Source organism: Macrobrachium nipponense, chromosome 19, assembly GCF_015104395.2.
Source record: "Macrobrachium nipponense isolate FS-2020 chromosome 19, ASM1510439v2, whole genome shotgun sequence".
NCBI classification, from domain to species: domain Eukaryota; kingdom Metazoa; phylum Arthropoda; class Malacostraca; order Decapoda; family Palaemonidae; genus Macrobrachium; species Macrobrachium nipponense.
Genome location: NC_061088.1, coordinates 82,684,229 through 82,704,743, shown reverse-complemented (window position 1 = coordinate 82,704,743; position 20,515 = coordinate 82,684,229). Strand labels below are relative to the sequence as shown.

The window sequence follows — 20,515 nt, the reverse complement described above, 5'->3', positions numbered from 1 at the left end:
TACCTGGCTGCCGGACGAAGCTCCTCTGTTGCCAGAGGTTCCATTTACGTCGTTGTCGTTTATTCCTTCATTTCTTTCCATTATTGCTGAGTTTTGCTATTAAACCCATAGCTGGACCATATCCCATCAGGGATAGGTACTCATTTACAGCTGAGTAGACTGAGGAAATTATGGTAAAGATCCTTTCCCAAGGAATTAACGCCGAGGAGAGCGGTCACCCATCCAACGACTGACCAGCCCCAATGTTGCTTAACTTAACCAGTCCATTGACGACCTATTATTATTATTATTATTATTATTATTATTATTATTATTATTATTATTATTATTATTATTATTATTAGCTTCCTTACAGGAAATGCTTACGTGGACTTGTTCAATATTCGTGAAATTCTCTTCCCACGCACCGAGATTCCTTTTGGCTTTCCTTATTTCCCGCAGTTTCGGTAAATGTGCCGAAGTTCGTGTGTGTGTGTGTGTCTGTGAAAACGACGGAAGGCCGAGCATAAAAGTTCCTAATTATTTTCATCATATTTAATTTATATATTTATTTTATTTTATTTTATTTTTTTATTTTATATATTATCATATATATAATTTATTTTCATATATTTTTTATTCATGTATTAATATTTCTTTTTATATTTATATTAATTAATTAAATTATTTTATTTATTTTTATTTTTATTTTTATTTATTTATTTCCATTTATTTTTATATATGTTTATTATTATTTATTTTTTCATTTTTTTAATTTATTTATTTGCTTTTATTTATATATGTTTTTTTCATCTTATTTATTTTCCTTATTTATTTATCTTTTATTTATTTATTTATTTTTTTATTTTTTTACTTATTTATTTATTCGTCCTTATTTATTTATTTTTATGTATTTATTTTTCACTATTTTTTATTTATTTTTAGTTATTTAATTAATTATTTGATTAATTATATATTTATTTCTTTTTATTTATTTATTTATTTTTATGTATATATTTATTTTTATTAATTTTTTTTATTATTTTCATTCTTTCATATTCATTTTTTATTTATTGTTTTTGTTTTTTTTTAATATTTATATATTTATTTATTTGTAGTTTATATATTTATTTCTATTTTTTTTACTTATTTATTTCTATTTATTTATTAATTTATTTTTTTCTTTATATATTTTTATTTATTAAGTGTTAATAATTACTTTTTTTATTAATTATTTTTTATTTATTTATTTTTTATTCATTTATCTTTTTATTTATTTCTACTTATATTTTATATACATTCATTTTTATTTTCTCTTCTTTTATTTTTTTATTTATTTATGTATTTATTTGTTTTTTATTTATGTTTATTTTTTATTTTTCAATATATATTCATTTTTTAATAATTTATTTATTTTTATATATTCATTTATTTTATCTAGTATTGTTTTATTTTTATTCATTTATTTATTTATTTTATTCCTTTATTTGTTTCTTTTATTTATTTTATTATTTATTTATTTTTATTTTATTTATTTATTTATTAATTTTTTTCACTAATTATTTTTTATTTTATTTGTTTATTTATTTTTATTTATATTCATATATCTGTTTTTCATTTTTTTATTAATTTTTATTCATTTTATTTTATTTCGTTTATTTTTATTTATTTATTTATTTTTATCTTTTTCTATTTATTTATATATCTATTTATTTTTTATCTATTTTATTTATTTTCTTAATTTATTTACGTATCTATTTATGTTTATTTATCGTTTTATTCATTTATTTTTATTTATTTATTTATTTATTTATTTTTTGTTTATTCATTCTTCTATATGCTTATTTTTTATTTATTTACTTTTTTATTCATTTGTATATACTTTTATTTATCTATTTATTTATTATTCATTCATTGTGATATACATATATTTTATTTTATTTTATTGTAGTTTTTTTCATTTTTGTTGTTTATACAATTTTTTTATTTTTATTTTTATTTTTATTGTTTTTATTAACTTATTTTTTATTCGTTTTATATAATTATTATTTATTTACTTATTTATTTATTTTAATTGAATATTATTATTTATTTGTATTTATTCTTACCTCTATTTTTATTATTTTTTCATTTTTATCATTAAAAATATTACTTTATTATTCTTATTTTTTATTTCTATTTTCATATATATTATTTATATTTTGAAACTTATTTATTATTATAGTTTACTAATTGTACTTATTGTTATAATTTTAAAATTATTTTTATTTTAACAGTTATTGTTTGTATTATTAAACTTCACTGGACCAGTGGTTGAATGAAGGCAAGAACAGTAAAACTAAATGAATAAACTGTCCTTTTGTGTGTACCAGTTCTTTCTCTCTCTCTCTCTCTGAGTTTTTTAAATTGATTTATTATCGTATCTTTTTCTACTACATCATCATCATCATCATCATCATCATCATCATCATCATCATCATCATCATCATAATAATAATAATAATAATAATATAATAATAATAATAATAATAATAATAGTAACCTGATGGCGTTTTCTTGTCATATATTGGAAAAAATGTGAAAATTTGAAAAAAACCATATAGAGAAAATAATTACTACTTTACTGTATTCTGCTATAAATTTGCGTTTGTGGCTTAGCAGCAGACGGACTTCCCCAGGACTCCATTCCCGGATTCTTTCAGTCTCCGAGAATCCGGGAAGGAAAGGAGAGAGTTCTGAGACTCCACGGCATTTTCCAAGACTAGGCCAAGTGACAGGTTGCTGCTTGATATTGCAAAACAAACCAAAAATGAATTTTATTATGTGTATTGCTTTGTGGATGTTCCTAGCAGGAACATGTATGTGTTTTGATCGCCTCGGATACGAGGCTTCTTTACTTGGCCCCAGGTCTGTGGAAGATCGGGGATATGGATTTATTACATCAGAAGGACAGCGTGCGAAGAAGACAGCGCAACGCGGGAGGACAATGCTCCAGCTGGTTGATCTCATCAAGAGGATGCAGAAGTCCAAAGGAGCGATGGACTCTCGTGTTGGAAAAAAACGAAAAGAGCAAGTAAAACGGAAGGCTGAGCATCAACAACCAGTGCGACGAACCCAGAAAGAACAGCCTGCTGCCAAGAAGCCCAGAGGACGCGAAGAACAGAGGGCTCGAAGTCCACCAGCTACCCAGAAGCCCAGAGGACACGATGAACGGAGGGCTCGAAGACCACCAGCTACCCAGAAGCCCAGAGGACACGATGAACGGAGGGCTCGAAGACCACCAGCTACCCAGAAGCCCCAAGAGGACATGATGAAACGGAGGGCTCGAAGACCACCAGCTACCCAGAAGCCCAGAGGACACGATGAACGGAGGGCTCGAAGACCACCTCCTACCAAAAAGCCTAAAAGGCACGATGAACGGAGGGCTCAAAGAGCACCTTTCAAAGAGAGCCCCCCAGAACACATTAAACGGAAGGCAGCCAAACCACCTGTTAGGCCGAGGATGTGGCAGGAGGTACAGGAAGAAAGGGACGAACTGGTCTTTGCGTTGTTGGACCAGATGGAGAATTTGTATCCAGTCTCTGAAAATATCTCTTTTATGAACCACTTAGACAAACACGTCTATGAACTTGAAGCGGCCACAAAAGACCATTTGGAAAAGGTGATTACGAAAGTCAAGCAGTGCCGCTGTCAACCGTTAGGTCCGGAGGAACAAGAAAAGCCGCGTCTTGGCCGGAGGAAGCTAAAAAAGTTGCTGGCAAAACGGAAACGTTTATTGGATGCGCTGTATTTACAAGTTGAAGGCATTGATCCAGCGGAGGAGAACCTCTCCATTATATATCACCTGGATGGTCACATACTGGACCTCCTTCTGGCTGGAAGAGGCGCGATGGCAGCAGTCATAGCAGAGACCAAGAACTGCCAATGTCAAGCCTTCGAAGGACCAAAGAAGAAGAAATGGAAGAAGGTGAGAAAACAGAAGGACGAGTTAATCTACGATCTGATGATCCGGATAGAAAGGAAGGAGCCAATCTCTGCAAATCTCACGATGATAGATCACCTGGAACATCACATCCGGGACCTCGAGAGGGCAGCAGCACCTGAGCTCAAAGCTGTGATCAAGAGCATAAAAATATGCTCGTGTCAAGCTGCACTGCCCAAGAAATTCAAGGAAGATCGGGAGAAGAAGCCGCACTTTTGGATGATGAGTTGGAAGAACGTTCTGAAAGAAATGAATAATCTAATGAAGAAATTGTCAGAACAGTTAAACGAAGGAAACGACTTCACGCTGAGAGGACACTTGGAGAACCACATGTGGCTCCTCCAGCGAGCAAAAGTAGGAGACATCGAGTTCCTTCTAAAAAAGGTGCAAAACTGTTGGTGCCAGAATCCATGGGAATATGGAACTTATGGACAAGAGAGCACCATTCAGGGAACGGAAAGCGTCGTAGAATATTTATCCTCATATGGATTTGAAGATATTCCAGACGACAGAGGCGAATATTCGTCTTCTCGTGAAAGTTCGCCCCATTATGGGTTTGAAGACTTTTCAGGAGACAGAGACGAATATTCGTCCTCTTATGATGAGTCCGCCCATTACGAATATTCGTCCTCTGTTTCCCTAGAGAGAACCGGAGAATGGTCGTCGCAGGAGCTTTCCACAGAAAGACAGCAGAGAGGAGAGTCCAGAGATCGAGAGACTCCCAGGACAAGTAGTAGTGATACAATCATCAGCCTCTATGAGGGCGAACCCTCTCTTGCCATCATCGTCGAACAGCATCTCCGGCAGAAATTGCAAGAGGATAAGAATGCCCTCAATGACGAGATGAAAAGGAACGACGAAGCGAGAGAGCATTTACTGAATGAGAGACGTGCTCTCGATGCAGAAAGGGAACGCTTCCACCAGGAAAAGTCAGAGCTCGACTTAGTGCGACAGCAGTTCCATAAAGAGAAGGCCGCCTTTGAGACGGAACTCGCTCAAAGGAGGGCCGTGGATTTGGATAGGGAAGCCCTCCAGAAAGAGAAGGAAACCTTCTGCAAAGAACTCGTCGACTGGAGAGAAGAGCTGAGAAGAGAGAAAGAGAACCTTCTCAGGAATCAAGAGAGGTTCCTCCAGGACATGAAATTGGAGAGGGAGGCCCTGCAGAATGAGAAGAGGCTCTTCGCTACCCACCTCATAAAAATAAGAGGAGACGTGATGAAGGAAAAAGAGGACCTCATTATGGCCCAGGAGAAGCTGAGGCTAGACATTGATGCCTTCACCAGAGAGAAAGAAGAATTCGATCGAGAGTCTCGAAGACGACAGGGCTTCCAAGACAGGAAGGACGAACAGGAAAAGGATTCGAGACTCCAAGAAAAGCTTCAGGATATAAACCACAGATCAGTCGACACCCAAACACAGAGACGGGAGAAAGACACAGCTCAGGACATGAGCGAGGACTTCTTCAGAGCTCATGAATCATTACAAAACACAAGAACGGAGGACGTCAGTGAAGAGGAGGTTAATTTAGGCGCGAAGTCTACTACAACTGACAAATTTCCGAAGACGAAAACTCGAGGAGAAAAATACACGAGTGGGAAATGTTCGAATGAACTGCATACCGTCGAAAGATACTCAAATAATTCGTCTGTAAACAGTGTTCTGGATGAAGTGATCGACGAACTTCGTAGAATCTGCGATAAAATAACCCTAATGGAAGGCAAATAAAGATGGTGAAAAACTGAATGCAGGTATAGGAGAGAATTCGGAAAATGGTAAATGGTTCGTCACAGGGAGATCAGAGCAGGAGGAGGATGATAGCCTACAGCTGCTTGGAGGAAGGAGGACCAGCTCTCAGTTTGAGAGACAGCTTCTTGGAAGGAGGACCAGCTCTCAGTTTGAGAGCTAACAGCTGTTCAGAGGAAGGGGGACGAGCTCTCAGTTTGAGAGCCATCAGCTGTTCGGAGGTTGGAGGACGAGCTCTCAGTTTGAGAGCCAAAAGCTGTTTGGAAGTTGGAGGACGAGCTCTCAGTTTGAGAGCTAACAGCTGTTCGGAGGTTGGAGGACGAGCTCTCAGTTTGAGAGCCAACCGCTGTTCGGAGGTTGGAGGACGAGCTCTCAGTTTGAGAGCCAACAGCTGTTTGGAGACACGCCAGAAGCCCTCGAGAAGGCCCCCAGAAGGACCGCAGAAGGACCCCAGAGAGATACCAGAGGAAAACAAGATGATGATTCTGTGGGAATAATCTAGAAGACCGGCTCTGCAGAAAGAGGGACCTCTTCCTTCGAGTATGCTCTGTCCCTTGATGAAGACTCTTCTTATAGAAGATCTCTGTCAAAGCGGACAAATAGTCGGATATCTAGATCTATTCTTACAGATGTCTTCCTTCTGGTTATTCTGTGGGAATAATCTAGAAGACCGGCTCTGCAGAAAGAAGGAATTCTTCCTTCGAGTATGCTCTGTCCCTTGATGAAGACTCTTCTAATAGAAGATCTCTGTCAAAGCGGACAAATAGTCGGATATCTAGATCTATTCTTACAGATGTCTTCCTTCTGGTTATTCTGTGGGAATAATCTAGAAGACCGGCTCTGCAGAAAGAAGGAATTCTTCCTTCGAGTATGCTCTGTCCCTTGATGAAGACTCCTCTAATAGAAGATCTCTGTCAAAGCGGACAAATAGTCGGATATCGGATATCTAGATCTATTCTTACAGATGTCTTCCTTCTGGTTATTCTGTGGGAATAATCTAGAAGGCCGGCTCTGCAGAAAGAAGGAATTCTTCCTTCAAGTATGCTCTGTCCCTTGATGAAGACTCTTCTAATAGAAGATCTCTGTCAAAGCGGACAAATAGTCGGATATCTAGATCTATTCTTACAGATGTCTTCCTTCTGGTTATTCTGTGGGAATAATCTAGAGGACCGGCTCTGCAGAAAGAAGGAATTCTTCCTTCGAGTATGTCTGCTGTCCCTTGATGAAGACTCTTCTAATAGAAGATCTCTGTCAAAGCGGACAAATAGTCGGATATCTAGATCTATTCTTACAGATGTCTCCCTTCTGGTTATTCTGTGGGAATAATCTAGAAGACCGGCTCTGCAGAAAGAAGGAATTCTTCCTTCGAGTATGCTCTGTCCCTTGATGAAGACTCTTCTAATAGAAGATCTCTGTCAAAGCGGACAAATAGTCGGATATCTAGATCTATTCTTACAGATGTCTTCCTTCTGGTTATTCTGTGGGAATAATCTAGAAGGCCGGCTCTGCAGAAAGAAGGAATTCTTCCTTCAAGTATGCTCTGTCCCTTGATGAAGACTCTTCTAATAGAAGATCTCTGTCGAAGCGGACAAATAGTCGGATATCTAGATTTATTCTTACAGATGTCTTCCTTCTGGTTATTCTGTGGGAATAATCTAGAAGACCGGCTATGCAGAAAGAAGGAATTCTTCCTTCGATTATGCTCTGTCCCTTGATGAAGACTCTTCTAATAGAAGATCTCTGTCAAAGCGGACAAATAGTCGGATATCTAGATCTATTCTTACAGATGTCTTCCTTCTGGTTATTCTATGGGAAAAATCTAGAAGACCTGCTCTGCAGAAATTAGGAATTCTTCCTTCGAGTATGCTCTGTCCCTTGATGAAGACTCTTCTAATAGAAGATCTCTGTCAAAGCGGACAAATAGTCGGAGATCTAGATTTATTCTTACAGATGTCTTCCTTCTGGTTATTCTGTGGGAATAATCTAGAAGGCCGGCTCTGCAGAAAGAAGGAATGCTTCCTTCGAGTATGCTCTGTCCCTTGATGAAGACTCTTCTAATAGAAGATCTCTGTCAAAGCGGACAAATAGTCGGATATCTAGATCTATTCCTGTAGATGTCTTCCTTCTGGTTATTCTATGGTAATAATCTAGAAGACTGGCTCTGCAGAAAGAAGGAATCCTTCCTTCGAGTATGCTCTGTCCCTTGATGAAGACTCTTCTAATAGAAAATCTCTGTCAAAGCGGACAAATAGTCGGATATCTAGATCTATTCCTGCAGATGTCTTCCTTCTGGTTAGTCTGTGGGAATAATCTAGAAGACTGGCTCTGCAGAAAGAAGGAATCCTTCCTTCGAGTATGCTCTGTCCCTTGATGAAGACTCATCTAATAGAAGATCTCTGTCAAAGCGGACAAATAGTCGGATTTCTAGATCCATTCTTACAGATGTCTTCCTTCTGGTTATTCTGTGGGAATAATGTAGAAGACCGGCTCTGCAGAAAGAAGGAATCCTTCCTTCAAGTATGCTCGTCCCTTGATGAAGACTCTTCTAATAGAAGATCTCTGTCAAAGCGGACAAATAGTCGGATATTTAGATCTATTCTTACAGATGTCTTCCTTCGGGTTTTATTCTGTGGGATAATCTAGAAGACCGCTCTGGCAGAAAGTAGGAATTCTTCTTCGAGTATGCTCTGTCCCTTGATGAAGACTCTTCTAATAGAAGATCTCTGTCAAAGCGGACAAATAGTCGGATATCTAGATCTATTCTTACAGATGTCTTCCTTCTGGTTATTCTGTGGGAATAATCTAGAAGACTAGCTCTGCAGAAAGAAGGAATTCTTCCTTCGAGTATGCTCTGTCCCTTGATGAAGACTCTTCTAATAGAAGATCTCTGTCAAAGCGAACAAATAGTCGGATATCTAGATCTATTCTTACAGATGTCTTCCTTCTGGTTATTCTGTGGGAATAATCTAGAAGACCGGCTCTGCAGAAAGAAGGAATCCTTCCTTCGAGTATCCTCCGTCTCTTGATGAAGACTCTTCTAATAGAAGATCTCTGTCAAAACGGACAAATAGTCGGATATCTAGATCTATTCCTGTAGATGTCTTCCCTCTGGTTATTCTGTGGGAATAATGTAGAAAAACGGCTCTGCAGAAAGAAGGAATTCTTCCTTCGAGTATGCTCTGTCCCTTGATGAAGACTCTTCTAATAGAAGATCTCTGTCAAAGCGGACAAATAGTCGGATATCTAGATCTATTCATTACAGATGTCTTCCTTCTGGTTATTCTGTGGGAATAATCTAGAAGACCTGCTCTGCAGAAAGAAGGAATTCTTCCTCCGAGTATGCTCTGTCCCTTGATGAAGACTCTTCTAATAGAAGATCTCTGTCAAAGCGAACAAATAGTCGGATATCTAGATCTATTCTTACAGATGTCTTCCTTCTGGTTATTCTGTGGGAATAATCTAGAAGACCCGCTCTGCAGAAAGAAGGAATCCTTCCTTCGAGTATGCTCCGTCTCTTGATGAAGACTCATCTAATAGAAGATCTCTGTCAAAGCGGACAAATAGTTGGATATCTAGATCTATTCTTACAGATGTCTTCCTTCTGGTTATTCTGTGGGAATAATCTAGAAGACCAGCTCTGCAGAAAGAAGGAATCCTTCCTTCGAGTATGCTCTGTCCCTTGATGAAGACTCTTATAATAGAAGATCTCTGTCAAAGCGGACAAATAGTCAGATATCTAGATCTATTCTTACAGATGTCTTCATTCTGGTTATTCTGTGGGAATAATCTAGAAGACCCGCTCTGCAGAAAGAAGGAATTCTTCCTTCGAGTATGCTCTGCCCCTTGATGAAGACTCTTCTAATAGAAGATCTCTGTCAAAGCGGACAAATAGTCGGATATCTAGATCTATTCCTGTAGATGTCTTCCCTCTGGTTATTCTGTGGGAATAATGTAGAAGAACGGCTCTGCAGAAAGAAGGAATTCTTCCTTCGAGTATGCTCTGTCCCTTGATGAAGACTCTTCTAATAGAAAATGGCTGTCAAAGTGAGCAAATAGTCGGATATCTAGATCTATTCCTGTAGATGTCTTCCTTCTGGTTATTCTGTGGGAATAATCTAGAAGACCTGCTCTGCAGAAAGAAGGAATTCTTCCTTCGAGTATGCTCTATCCCTTGATGAAGACTCATCTAATAAAAGATCTCTGTCAAAGCGGACAAATAGTCGGATATCTAGATCTATTCTGTAGATGTCTTCCTTCTGGTTATTCTGTGGGAATAATGTAGAAGGCCGGCTCTGCAGAAAGAAGGAATCCTTCCTTCGATTATGCTCTGTCCCTTGATGAAGACTCTTCTAATAGAAGATCTGTGTAAAGAACAAATAGTCGGATATCTAGATCTATTCTTACAGATGTCTTCCTTTGGTTATTTCTGTGGGAATATCTAGAAGACCCGCTCTGCAGAAAGAAGGAATCCTTCCTTCGATTATGCTCTGTCCCTTGATGAAGACTCTTCTAATAGAAGATCTCTGTTAAAGCGGACAAATAGTCGGATATCTAGATCTATTCTTACAGATGTCTTCCTTCTGGTTATTCTGTAGGAATAATCTAGAAGACTAGCTCTGCAGAAAGAAGGAATCCTTCTTTCGAGTATGCTCTGTCCCTTGATGAAGACTCTTGTAATAGAGATTCTTCTGGTTCAAAGCGGATAATAGTTTCGGATATCTAAGATCTATCTTATAGATGTCTTTCTTCTGGTTATTCTATGGTAATAATCTAGAAGACTGGCTCTGTAGAAAGAAGGAATTCTTCCTTCGAGTATGCTCTGTCCCTTGATAAAGAATCTTGTAATAGAAAATCTCTGTCAAAGCAGACAAATAGTCGGATATCTAGATCTATTCCTGCAGATGTCTTCCTTCTGGTTATTCTGTGGGAATAATCTAGAAGACTGGCTCTGCAGAAAGAAGGAATCCTTCCTTCGAGTATGCTCTGTCCCTTGATGAAGACTCTTCTAATAGAAGATCTCTGTCAAAGCGGACAAATAGTCGGATATCTAGATCTATTCTTACAGATGTCTTCCTTCTAGTTATTCTGTGGGAATAATCTAGAAGACCAGCTCTGCAGAAAGAAGGAATTCTTCCTTCGAGTATGCTCTGTCCCTTGATGAAGACTCTTCTAATAGAAGATCTCTGTCAAAGCGGACAAATAGTCGGATATCTAGATCTATTCTTACAGATGTCTTCCTTCTGGTTATTCTGTGGGAATAATCTAGAAGACCGGCTCTGCAGAAAGAAGGAATTCTTCCTTCGAGTATGCTCTGTCCCTTGATGAAGACTCCTCTAATAGAAGATCTCTGTCAAAGCGGACAAATAGTGGGATATCTAGATCTATTCTTACAGATGTCTTCCTTCTGGTTATTCTGTGGGAATAATCTAGAAGACCTGCTCTGCAGAAAGTAGGAATTCTTCCTTCGGAGTATGCTCTGTCCCTTGATGAAGACCTTCTATAGAAGATCTCTGTCAAAGCGGACAAAATATCGGATATCTAGATCTATTCTTACAGATGTCTTCCTTCTGGTTATTCTGTGGGAATAATCTAGAAGACCGGCTCTGCAGAAAGAAGGAATTCTTCCTTCGAGTATGCTCTGTCCCTTGATGAAGACTCTTCTAATAGAAGATCTCTGTCAAAGCGAACAAATAGTCGGATATCTAGATCTATTCTTACAGATGTCTTCCTTCTGGTTATTCTGTGGGAATAATCTAGAGACCGGCTCTGCAGAAGAAGGAATCCTTCCTTCGAGTATGCTCCGTCTCTTGATGAAGACTCTTCTAATAGAAGATCTCTGTCAAAACGGACAAATAGTCGGATATCTAGATCTATTCCTGTAGATGTCTTCCCTCTGGTTATTCTGTGGGAATATGGTAGAAAAACGGCTCTGCAGAAAGTAGGAATTCTTGCTTCGAGTATGCTCTGTCCCTTGATGAGATCTTCTAATAGAAGATCTCCCTGTCAAGCGGACAAATAGTCGGATATCTAGATCTTCATGTTACAGATGTCTTCCTTCTGGTTATTCTGTGGGAATAATCTAGAAGACCTGCTCTGCAGAAAGAAGGAATTCTTCCTTCGAGTATGCTCTGTCCCTTGATGAAGACTCTTCTAATAGAAGATCTCTGTCAAAGCGGACAAATAGTCGGTATTTCTAGAGCAATTCTTACAGATGTCTTCCTTCTGTTATTCTGTGGGAATAATCTAGAAGACCCCGCTCTGCAGAAAGAAGGATCCTTCCTTCGAGTATGCTCCGTCTTTGATGAAGACTCATCTAATAGAAGATCTCTGTCCAAAGCGGACAAATAGTTGGATATCTAGAGTTATTCTTACAGATTGTCTTCCTTCTGGTTATTCTGTGGGAATAATCTAGAAGACCAGCTCTGCAGAAAGAAGGAATCCTTCCTTCGAGTATCCTCTGTCCCTTGAGGAAGACTCTTCTAATAGAAGATCTCTGTCAAAGCGGACAAATAGTCAGATATCTAGATCTATTCTTACAGATGTCTTCATTCTGGTTATTCTGTGGGAATAATCTAGAAGACCCGCTCTGCAGAAAGAAGGAATTCTTCCTTCGAGTATGCTCTGCCCCTTGATGAAGACTCTTCTAATAGAAGATCTCTGTCAAAACGGACAAATAGTCCGGATATCTAGATCTATTCCTGTAGATGTCTTTCCCTCTCGGTTTATTATGTGGGAATAATGTAGAAGAACGGCTCTGCAGAAAGAAGGAATTCTTCCTTCGGAGTATGCTCTGTCCTTGATGAAGACTCTTCTAATAAAAAATGGCTGTCAAAGTGAGCAAATAGTCGGATATCTAGATTCTATTCCTGTAGATTGTCTTCCTTCCTGGTTAGTTTTCTGTGGGGAATTAATCTAGAAGACCTGGCTACCTGCACAGAAACGAAGGAATTCTTCCTTCGAGGTATGCTTCTATATCCCTTGATGAAGACTCCAATCTAATAAAAGAGCTCTGTCAAAGCGGTACAAATAGTCGGATATTCTACGATCTATTCTAACAGATGTCCTTCCTTCTATCACGGTTTATTCTGTGGGAATAATGTAAAGGAAGCCGGGTCTCTGCAGAAAGAAGGAATCCTTCCTTTCCGATTATGCTCCCTGTCCCCTTGAATGAAGACTCTTCTAATAGAAGATCTCTGTTAAAGCGGACAAATAGTCGGATATCTAGATCTATTCTTACAGATGTCTTCCTTGTGGTTATTCTGTGGGAATAATCTAGAAGACCCGCTCTGCAGAAAGAAGGAATCCTTCCTTCGATTATGCTCTGTCCCTTGATGAAGACTCTTCTAATAGAAGATCTCTGTTAAAGCGGACAAATGTCGGATATCTAGATCTTCTTACAGATGTTCCTTTCTTCTGGTATTCTGTAGGAATAATCTAGAAGACTAGCTCTGCAGAAAGAAGGAATCCTTCTTTCGAGTATGCTCTGTCCCTTGATGAAGACTCTTGTAATAGAAGATCTCTGTCAAAGCGGATAAATAGTCGGATATCTAGATCTATTCTTATAGATGTCTTCCTTCTGGTTATTCTATGGTAATAATCTAGAAGACTGGCTCTGTAGAAAGAAGGAATTCTTCCTTCGAGTATGCTCTGTCCCTTGATAAAGAATCTTGTAATAGAAAATCTCTGTCAAAGCAGACAAATAGTCGGATATCTAGATCTATTCCTGCAGATGTCTTCCTTCTGGTTAGTCTGTGGGAATAATCTAGAAGACTGGCTCTGCAGAAAGAAGGAATCCTTCCTTCGAGTATGCTCTGTCCCTTGATGAAGACTCTTCTAATAGAAGATCTCTGTCAAAGCGGACAAATAGTCGGATATCTAGATCTATTCTTACAGATGTCTTCCTTCTAGTTATTCTGTGGGAATAATCTAGAAGACCAGCTCTGCAGAAAGAAGGAATTCTTCCTTCGAGTATGCTCTGTCCCTTGATGAAGACTCTTCTAATAGAACATCTCTGTCAAAGCGGACAAATAGTCGGATATCTAGATCTATTCTTACAGATGTCTTCCTTCTGGTTATTCTGTGGGAATAATCTAGAAGACTGGCTCTGCAGAAAGAAGGAATTCTTCCTTCGAGTATGCTCTGTCCCTTGATGAAGACTCTCTAATAGAGATCTCTGTCAAAGCGGACAAATAGTCGGATATCTAGATCTATTCTTACAGATGTCTTCCTTCTGGTTATTCTGTGGGAATAATCTAGAAGACCTGCTCTGCAGAAAGTAGGAATTCTTCCTTCGAGTATGCTCTGTCCCTTGATGAAGACTCTTCTAATAGAAGATCTCTGTCAAAGCGGACAAATAGTCGGATATCTAGATCTATTCTTACAGATGTCTTCCTTCTGGTTATTCTGTGGGAATAATCTAGAAGACCGGCTATGCAGAAAGAAGGAATTCTTCCTTCGAGTATGCTCTGTCCCTTGATGAAGACTCTTCTAATAGAAGATCTCTGTCAAAGCGGACAAATAGTCGGATATCTAGATCTATTCTTACAGATGTCTTCCTTCTGGTTATTCTGTGGGAATAATCTAGAAGACCGGCTCTGCAGAAAGAAGGAATCCTTCCTTCGAGTATGCTCCGTCTCTTGATGAAGACTCTTCTAATAGAAGATCTCTGTCAAAACGGACAAATAGTCGGATATCTAGATCTATTCCTGTAGATGTCTTCCCTCTGGTTATTCTGTGGGAATAATGTAGAAAAACGGCTCTGCAGAAAGAAGGAATTCTTTCTTCGAGTATGCTCTGTCCCTTGATGAAGACTCTTCTAATAGAAGATCTCTGTCAAAGCGGACAAATAGTCGGATATCTAGATCTATTCATTCAGATGTCTTCCTTCTGGTTATTCTGTGGGAATAATCTAGAAGACCTGCTCTGCAGAAAGAAGGAATTCTTCCTTCGAGTATGCTCTGTCCCTTGATGAAGACTCTTCTAATAGAAGATCTCTGTCAAAGCGAACAAATAGTCGGATATCTAGATCTATTCTTACAGATGTCTTCCTTCTGGTTATTCTGTGGGAATAATGCTAGAAGTACCCGCTCTGCAGAAAGAAGGAATCCTTCCTTCGAGTATGCTCCGTCTCTTGATGAAGACTCATCTAATAGAAGATCTCTGTCAAAGCGGACAAATAGTTGGATATCTAGATCTATTCTTACAGATGTCTTCCTTCTGGTTATTCTGTTGGGAATAATCTAGAAGACCAGCTCTGCAGAAAAAAGAAGGAATCCTTCCTTCGAGTATCCTCTGTCCCTTGAGGAAGACTCTTCTAATAGAAGATCTCTGTCAAAGCGGACAAATAGTCAGATATCTAGATCTATTCTTACAGAAGTCTTCATCTGGTTATTCTGTGGAATAAATCTAGAAGACCCGCTCTGCAGAAAAGAAGAATTCTTCCTTCGAGTATGCTCTGCCCCTTGATGAAGACTCTTCTGAGAAGATCTCTGTCAAAACGGACAAAAAATAGCGGAATCTAGATCTATTCCTGTAGATGTCGTCCCTGGTTATTCTGTGGGGGAATAATGTTAGAAGAACGGCCTCTGCAGAAAGAAAGAAGGAATTCTTCTCGAGTATGCTCGTCCTTGATGAAGACTTCTAATAGAAAATGGCTGTCAAAAGTGAGCAAATAGTCGGATATCTAGATCTATTCCTGTAGATGTCTTCCTTCTGGTTATTCTGTGGGAATAATCTAGAAGACCTGCTCTGCAGAAAGAAGGAATTCTTCCTTCGAGTATGCTCTATCCCTTGATGAAGACTCATCTAATAAAAGATCTCTGTCAAAGCGGACAAATAGTCGGATATCTAGATCTATTCTTACAGATGTCTTCCCTTCCTGGTTATTCTGTGGGAATAATGTAGAAGGCCGGCCTCTGCAGAAAGAAGGAATCCTTCCTTCGATTATGCTCTGTCCTTGATGAAGACTCTTTAATAGAAGATCTCTGTTAAAGCGGAAAATAGTCGGATATCTAGATCTATTCTTACAGATGCTTTTCCTTGTGGTTATTCTGTGGGAATAATCTAGAAGACCCGCTCTGCAGAAAGAAGGAATCCTTCCTTCGATTATGCTCTGTCCCTTGATGAAGACTCTTCTAATAGAAGATCTCTGTTAAAGCGGACAAATAGTCGGATATCTAGATCTATTCTTACAGATGTCTTCCTTCTGGTTATTCTGTAGGAATAATCTAAAAGAAGCTAGCTCTTGCAGAAAGAAGGAATCCTTCTTTCGAGTATGCTCTGTCCCTTGATGAAGACTCTTCTAATAGAAGATCTCTGTCAAAGCGGATAAATAGTCAGATATCTAGATCTATTCTTATAGATGTCTTTCTTCTGGTTATTCTATGGTAATAATCTAGAAGACTGGCTCTGTAGAAAGAAGGAATTCTTCCTTCGAGTATGCTCTGTCCCTTGATAAAGAATCTTGTAATAGAAAATCTCTGTCAAAGCAGATAAATAGTCGGATATCTAGATCTATTCCTGCAGAATGTCTTCTTAATGGTTATTCTGTGGAATAATCTAGCAAGACTGGCTCTGTTTCAGAAAAGAAGGAACCTTCCTTCGAGTATGCTGTCCCTTGATGAAGGACTCTTCTAATAGAAGATCTCTGTCAAAGCGGACAAATAGTCGGATATCTAGATCTATTCTTACAGATGTCTTCCTTCTAGTTATTCTGTGGGAATAATCTAGAAGACCAGCTCTGCAGAAAGAAGGAATTCTTCCTTCGAGTATGCTCTGTCCCTTGATAAAGACTCTTCTAATAGAAGATCTCTGTCAAAGCGGACAAATAGTCGGATATCTAGATTTATTCTTACAGATGTCTTCCTTCTGGTTATTCTGTGGGAATAATCTAGAAGACTGGCTCTGCAGAAAGAAGGAATCCTTCTTTCGAGTATGCTCTGTCCCTTGATGAAGACTCTTCTAATAGAAGATTTCTGTCAAAGCGGACAAATAGTCGGATATCTAGATCTATTCCTGCAGATGTCTTCCTTCTGGTTATTCTGTGGGAATAATCTAGAAGACTGGCTCTGCAGACAGAAGGAATCCTTCCTTCGAGTATGCTCTGTCCCTTGATGAAGACTCTTGTAATAGAAGATCTCTGTCAAAGCGGACAAATAGTCGGATATCTAGATCTATTCTTACAGATGTCTTTCTTCTAGTTATTCTGTGGGAATAATATAGAAGACTGGCACTGCAGAGAGAAGGAATCCTTCCTTCGAGTATGCTCTGTCCCTTGATGAAGACTCTTCTAATAAAAGATCTCTGCCAAAGCGGACAAATAGTCGGATATCTAGATCCATTCTTACAGATGTCTTCCTTCTGGTTATTCTGTGGGAATAATGTAGAAGACCGGCTCTGCAGAAAGAAGGAATCCTTCCTTCGAGTATGCTCTGTCCCGACTCTTATAATAGAAGATCTCGGTCAAAGCGGACAAGTAGTCGGATATCTAGATCTATTCTTACAGATGTCTTTTTTCTGGTTATTCTGTGGGAATAATCTAGAAGACTGGCTCTACAGAAAGAAGGAATTCTTCCTCCGAGTATGCTCTGTCCCTTGATGAAGACTCTTCTAATAGAAGATCTCTGTCAAACCGGACAATTAGTCGGATATCTAGATCTATTCTTACAGATGTCTTCCTTCTGGTTATTCTGTGGGAATAATCTAGAAGACTGGCTCTACAGATAGAAGGAATTCTTCCTTCGAGTATGCTCTGTCCCTTGATGAAGACTCTTCTAATAGAAGATTTCTGTCAAACCGGACAAATAGTCGGATATCTAGATCTATTCCTGTAGATGTCTTCCCTCTGGTTATTCTATGGGAATAATGTAGAAGAACGGCTCTGCAGAAAGAAGGAATTCTTCTTCGAATATGCTCTGTCCCTTGATAGACTCTTGTAATAGAAAATCGCAGTCAAAGCGGACAAATAGTCGGATATCTGGATCTATTCCTGTAGATGTCTTCCTTCTGGTTATTCTGTGGGAATAATCTAGAAGGCCGGCTCTGCAGAAAGAAGGAATTCTTCCTTCGATTATGCTCTGTCCCTTGATGAAGATTCTTCTATTAGAAGATCTCTGTCAAAGCAGACAAATAGTTGGATATCTAGAACTATTCCTGCAGATGTCTTCCTTCTGGTTATTCTGTGGGAATAATCTAGAACACCGGCTCTGCACAAAGAAGGAATTCTTCCTTAGAGTATGCTCTGTCCTTTGATGAAGACTCTTCTAATAGAAGATCTCTGTCAAAGCGGACAAATAGTCGGATATCTAGATCTATTCCTGTAGATGTCTTCCTTCTGGTTATTCTGTGGGAATAATCTAGACGACCAGCTTTGCAAAAAGAAGGAATTCTTCCTTCGAGTATGCTCTGTCCCTTGATGAAGATTCTTCTAATAGAAGATCTGTCAAAGCGGAACAAAATATCGGATTTTCAGATCTATTCTTACAGAGTCTTCCTTCTGGTTATTTCTATTGGAATAATCTAGAAGAACGGCTCCGCAGAAATAAGGAATTCTTCCTTCGAGTGTGCTCTGCCCCTTGATGAAGACTATTCTAATAGAAGATCCCTGTCAAAGCAGACAAATAGTCGGATTTCTAGATCTATTCTTACAGATGTCTTCCTTCTGGTTATTCTATGGGAATAATCTAGAAGAACGGCTCTGCAGAAATAAGGAATTCTTCCTTCGAGTATGCTCTGTCCCTTGATGAAGAATCTTATAATAGAAGATCTCTGTCAAAGCGGACAAATAGTCGGATTTCTAGATCTATATTCTTACAGATGTCTTCCTTCTGGTTATTCTGTGGGAATAATCTAGAAGACTGGCTCTGCAGAAAGAAGGAATTCTTCCTTCGAGTATGCTCTGTCCCTTGATGAAAACTCTTCTAATAGAAGATGTTTGTCAAAGCGGATAAATAGTTGGATATCTAGATCTATTCTTACAGATGTCTTCCTTCTGGTTATTCTGTGGGAATAATCTAGAAGACCGGCTCTGCAGAAAGAAGGAATTCTTCCTTCGAGTATTCTCTGTCCCTTGATGAAGATTCTTCTAATAGAAGATCTCAGTCAAAGCGGACAAATAGTCGGATATCTAGAACTATTCCTGCAGATGTCTTCCTTCTGGTTATTCTGTGGGAATAATCTAGAAGACTGGTTCTGCAGAAAGAAGGAATTCTTCCTTTGAGTATGCTCTGTCCCTTGATGGAGACTATTCTAATAGAAAATCGCTGTCAAAGCGGACAAATAGTCGGATATCTAGATCTATTCCTGTAGATGTCTTCCTTCTGGTTATTCTGTGGGAATAATCTAGAAGACCGGCTTTGCAGAAAGAAGGAATTCTTCCTTCGAGTATGCTCTGTCCCTTGATGAAGATTCTTCTAATAGAAGATCTGTCAAAGCGGACAAATAGTCGGATATCTAGATCTATTCTTACAGATGTCTTCCTTCTGGTTATTCTGTGTTAATAACCTAGAATACTGGCTCTGCAGAAAGAAGGAATTCTTCCTTCTAATATGCTCTGTCCCTTGATGAAGACTCTTCTAATAGAAGATCTCTGCCAAAGCGGACAAATAGTCGGATATCTAGATCTATTCCTGTAGATGTCTTCCTTCTGGTTATTCTGTGGGAATAATCTAGAAGAACGGCTCTGCAGAAATAAGGAATTCTTCCTTTGAGCATGCTCTGTCCCTTGATGAAGACTCTTCTAATAGAAGATCTCTGTCAAAGCGGACAAATAGTCGGATTTCTAGATCTATTCTTACAGATGTCTTCCTTCTGGTTACTCTATGGGAATAATCTAGAAGAACGGCTCTGCAGAAATTAGGAATTCTTCCTTCGAGTATGGTTTGTCCCTTGATGAAGACTATTATAATAGAAGATCTCTGTCAAAGCGGACAAATAGTCGGATTTCTAGATCTATTCTTACAGATGTCTTCCTTCTGGTTATTCTATGGGAATAATCTAGATGAACGGCTCTGCGGAAATAAGGAATTCTTCCTTCGAGTATGCTCTGTCCCTTGATGAAGACTCTTCTTATAGAAGATCTCTGTCAAAGCGGACAAATAGTCGGATTTCTAGATCTATTCTTACAGATGTCTTCCTTCTGGTTATTCTGTGGGAATAATCTAGAAGACTGGCTCTGCAGAAAGAAGGAATTCTTCCTTCGAGTATGCTCTGTCCCTTGATGAAAACTCTTCTCATAGAAGATCTTTGTCAAAGCGGACGAATAGTCGGATATCTAGATCTATTCTTACAGATGTCTTCCTTCTGGTTATTCTGTGGGAATAATCTAGAAGACCGGCTCTGCAGAAAGAAGGAATTCTTCCTTCGAGTATGCTCTGTCCCTTGATGAAGACTCTTCTAATAGAAGATATCTGTTAATGGGGAAGGGTCCATCCCGGGCTAAAAAAATAAAAAAACCCCCAATTCGATGACGCTCCATTAGCGAGAATGCCCCCAGGGTCCCCAATCGCTTGAAATTGTTAGGCCCGTAATCACTTACAATATAAACCCTAATATATCATATAATATATATATATATATATATTATATATATATGATATATATATAAATATATATACATATATATATATATATATATATATATATATATATATATATATATATAAATATATATATATATACTATATATATATATATATATATATATATACACATATATAAACAATATAAATAATAAATATATGCATATATACATACATGCGAAGTATATACATATACATAATTGTATTCATGCATAAAAATACACAGCATGTCAGC

The 20,515-nt window shown here is 38.3% G+C and overlaps 1 protein-coding gene across 1 annotated transcript; it reads left to right on the top strand.

The window, feature by feature from the left end:
- The first annotated feature begins 2,965 nt into the window (after positions 1-2,965).
- LOC135212169 (myosin-11-like) lies at positions 2,966-5,686 on the top strand. The gene has a single exon (XM_064245604.1). The coding sequence runs from the start codon at positions 2,966-2,968 to the stop codon at positions 5,684-5,686; it is 2,721 nt and encodes a 906-aa protein (XP_064101674.1).
- The last annotated feature ends 14,829 nt before the right edge of the window (positions 5,687-20,515 follow it).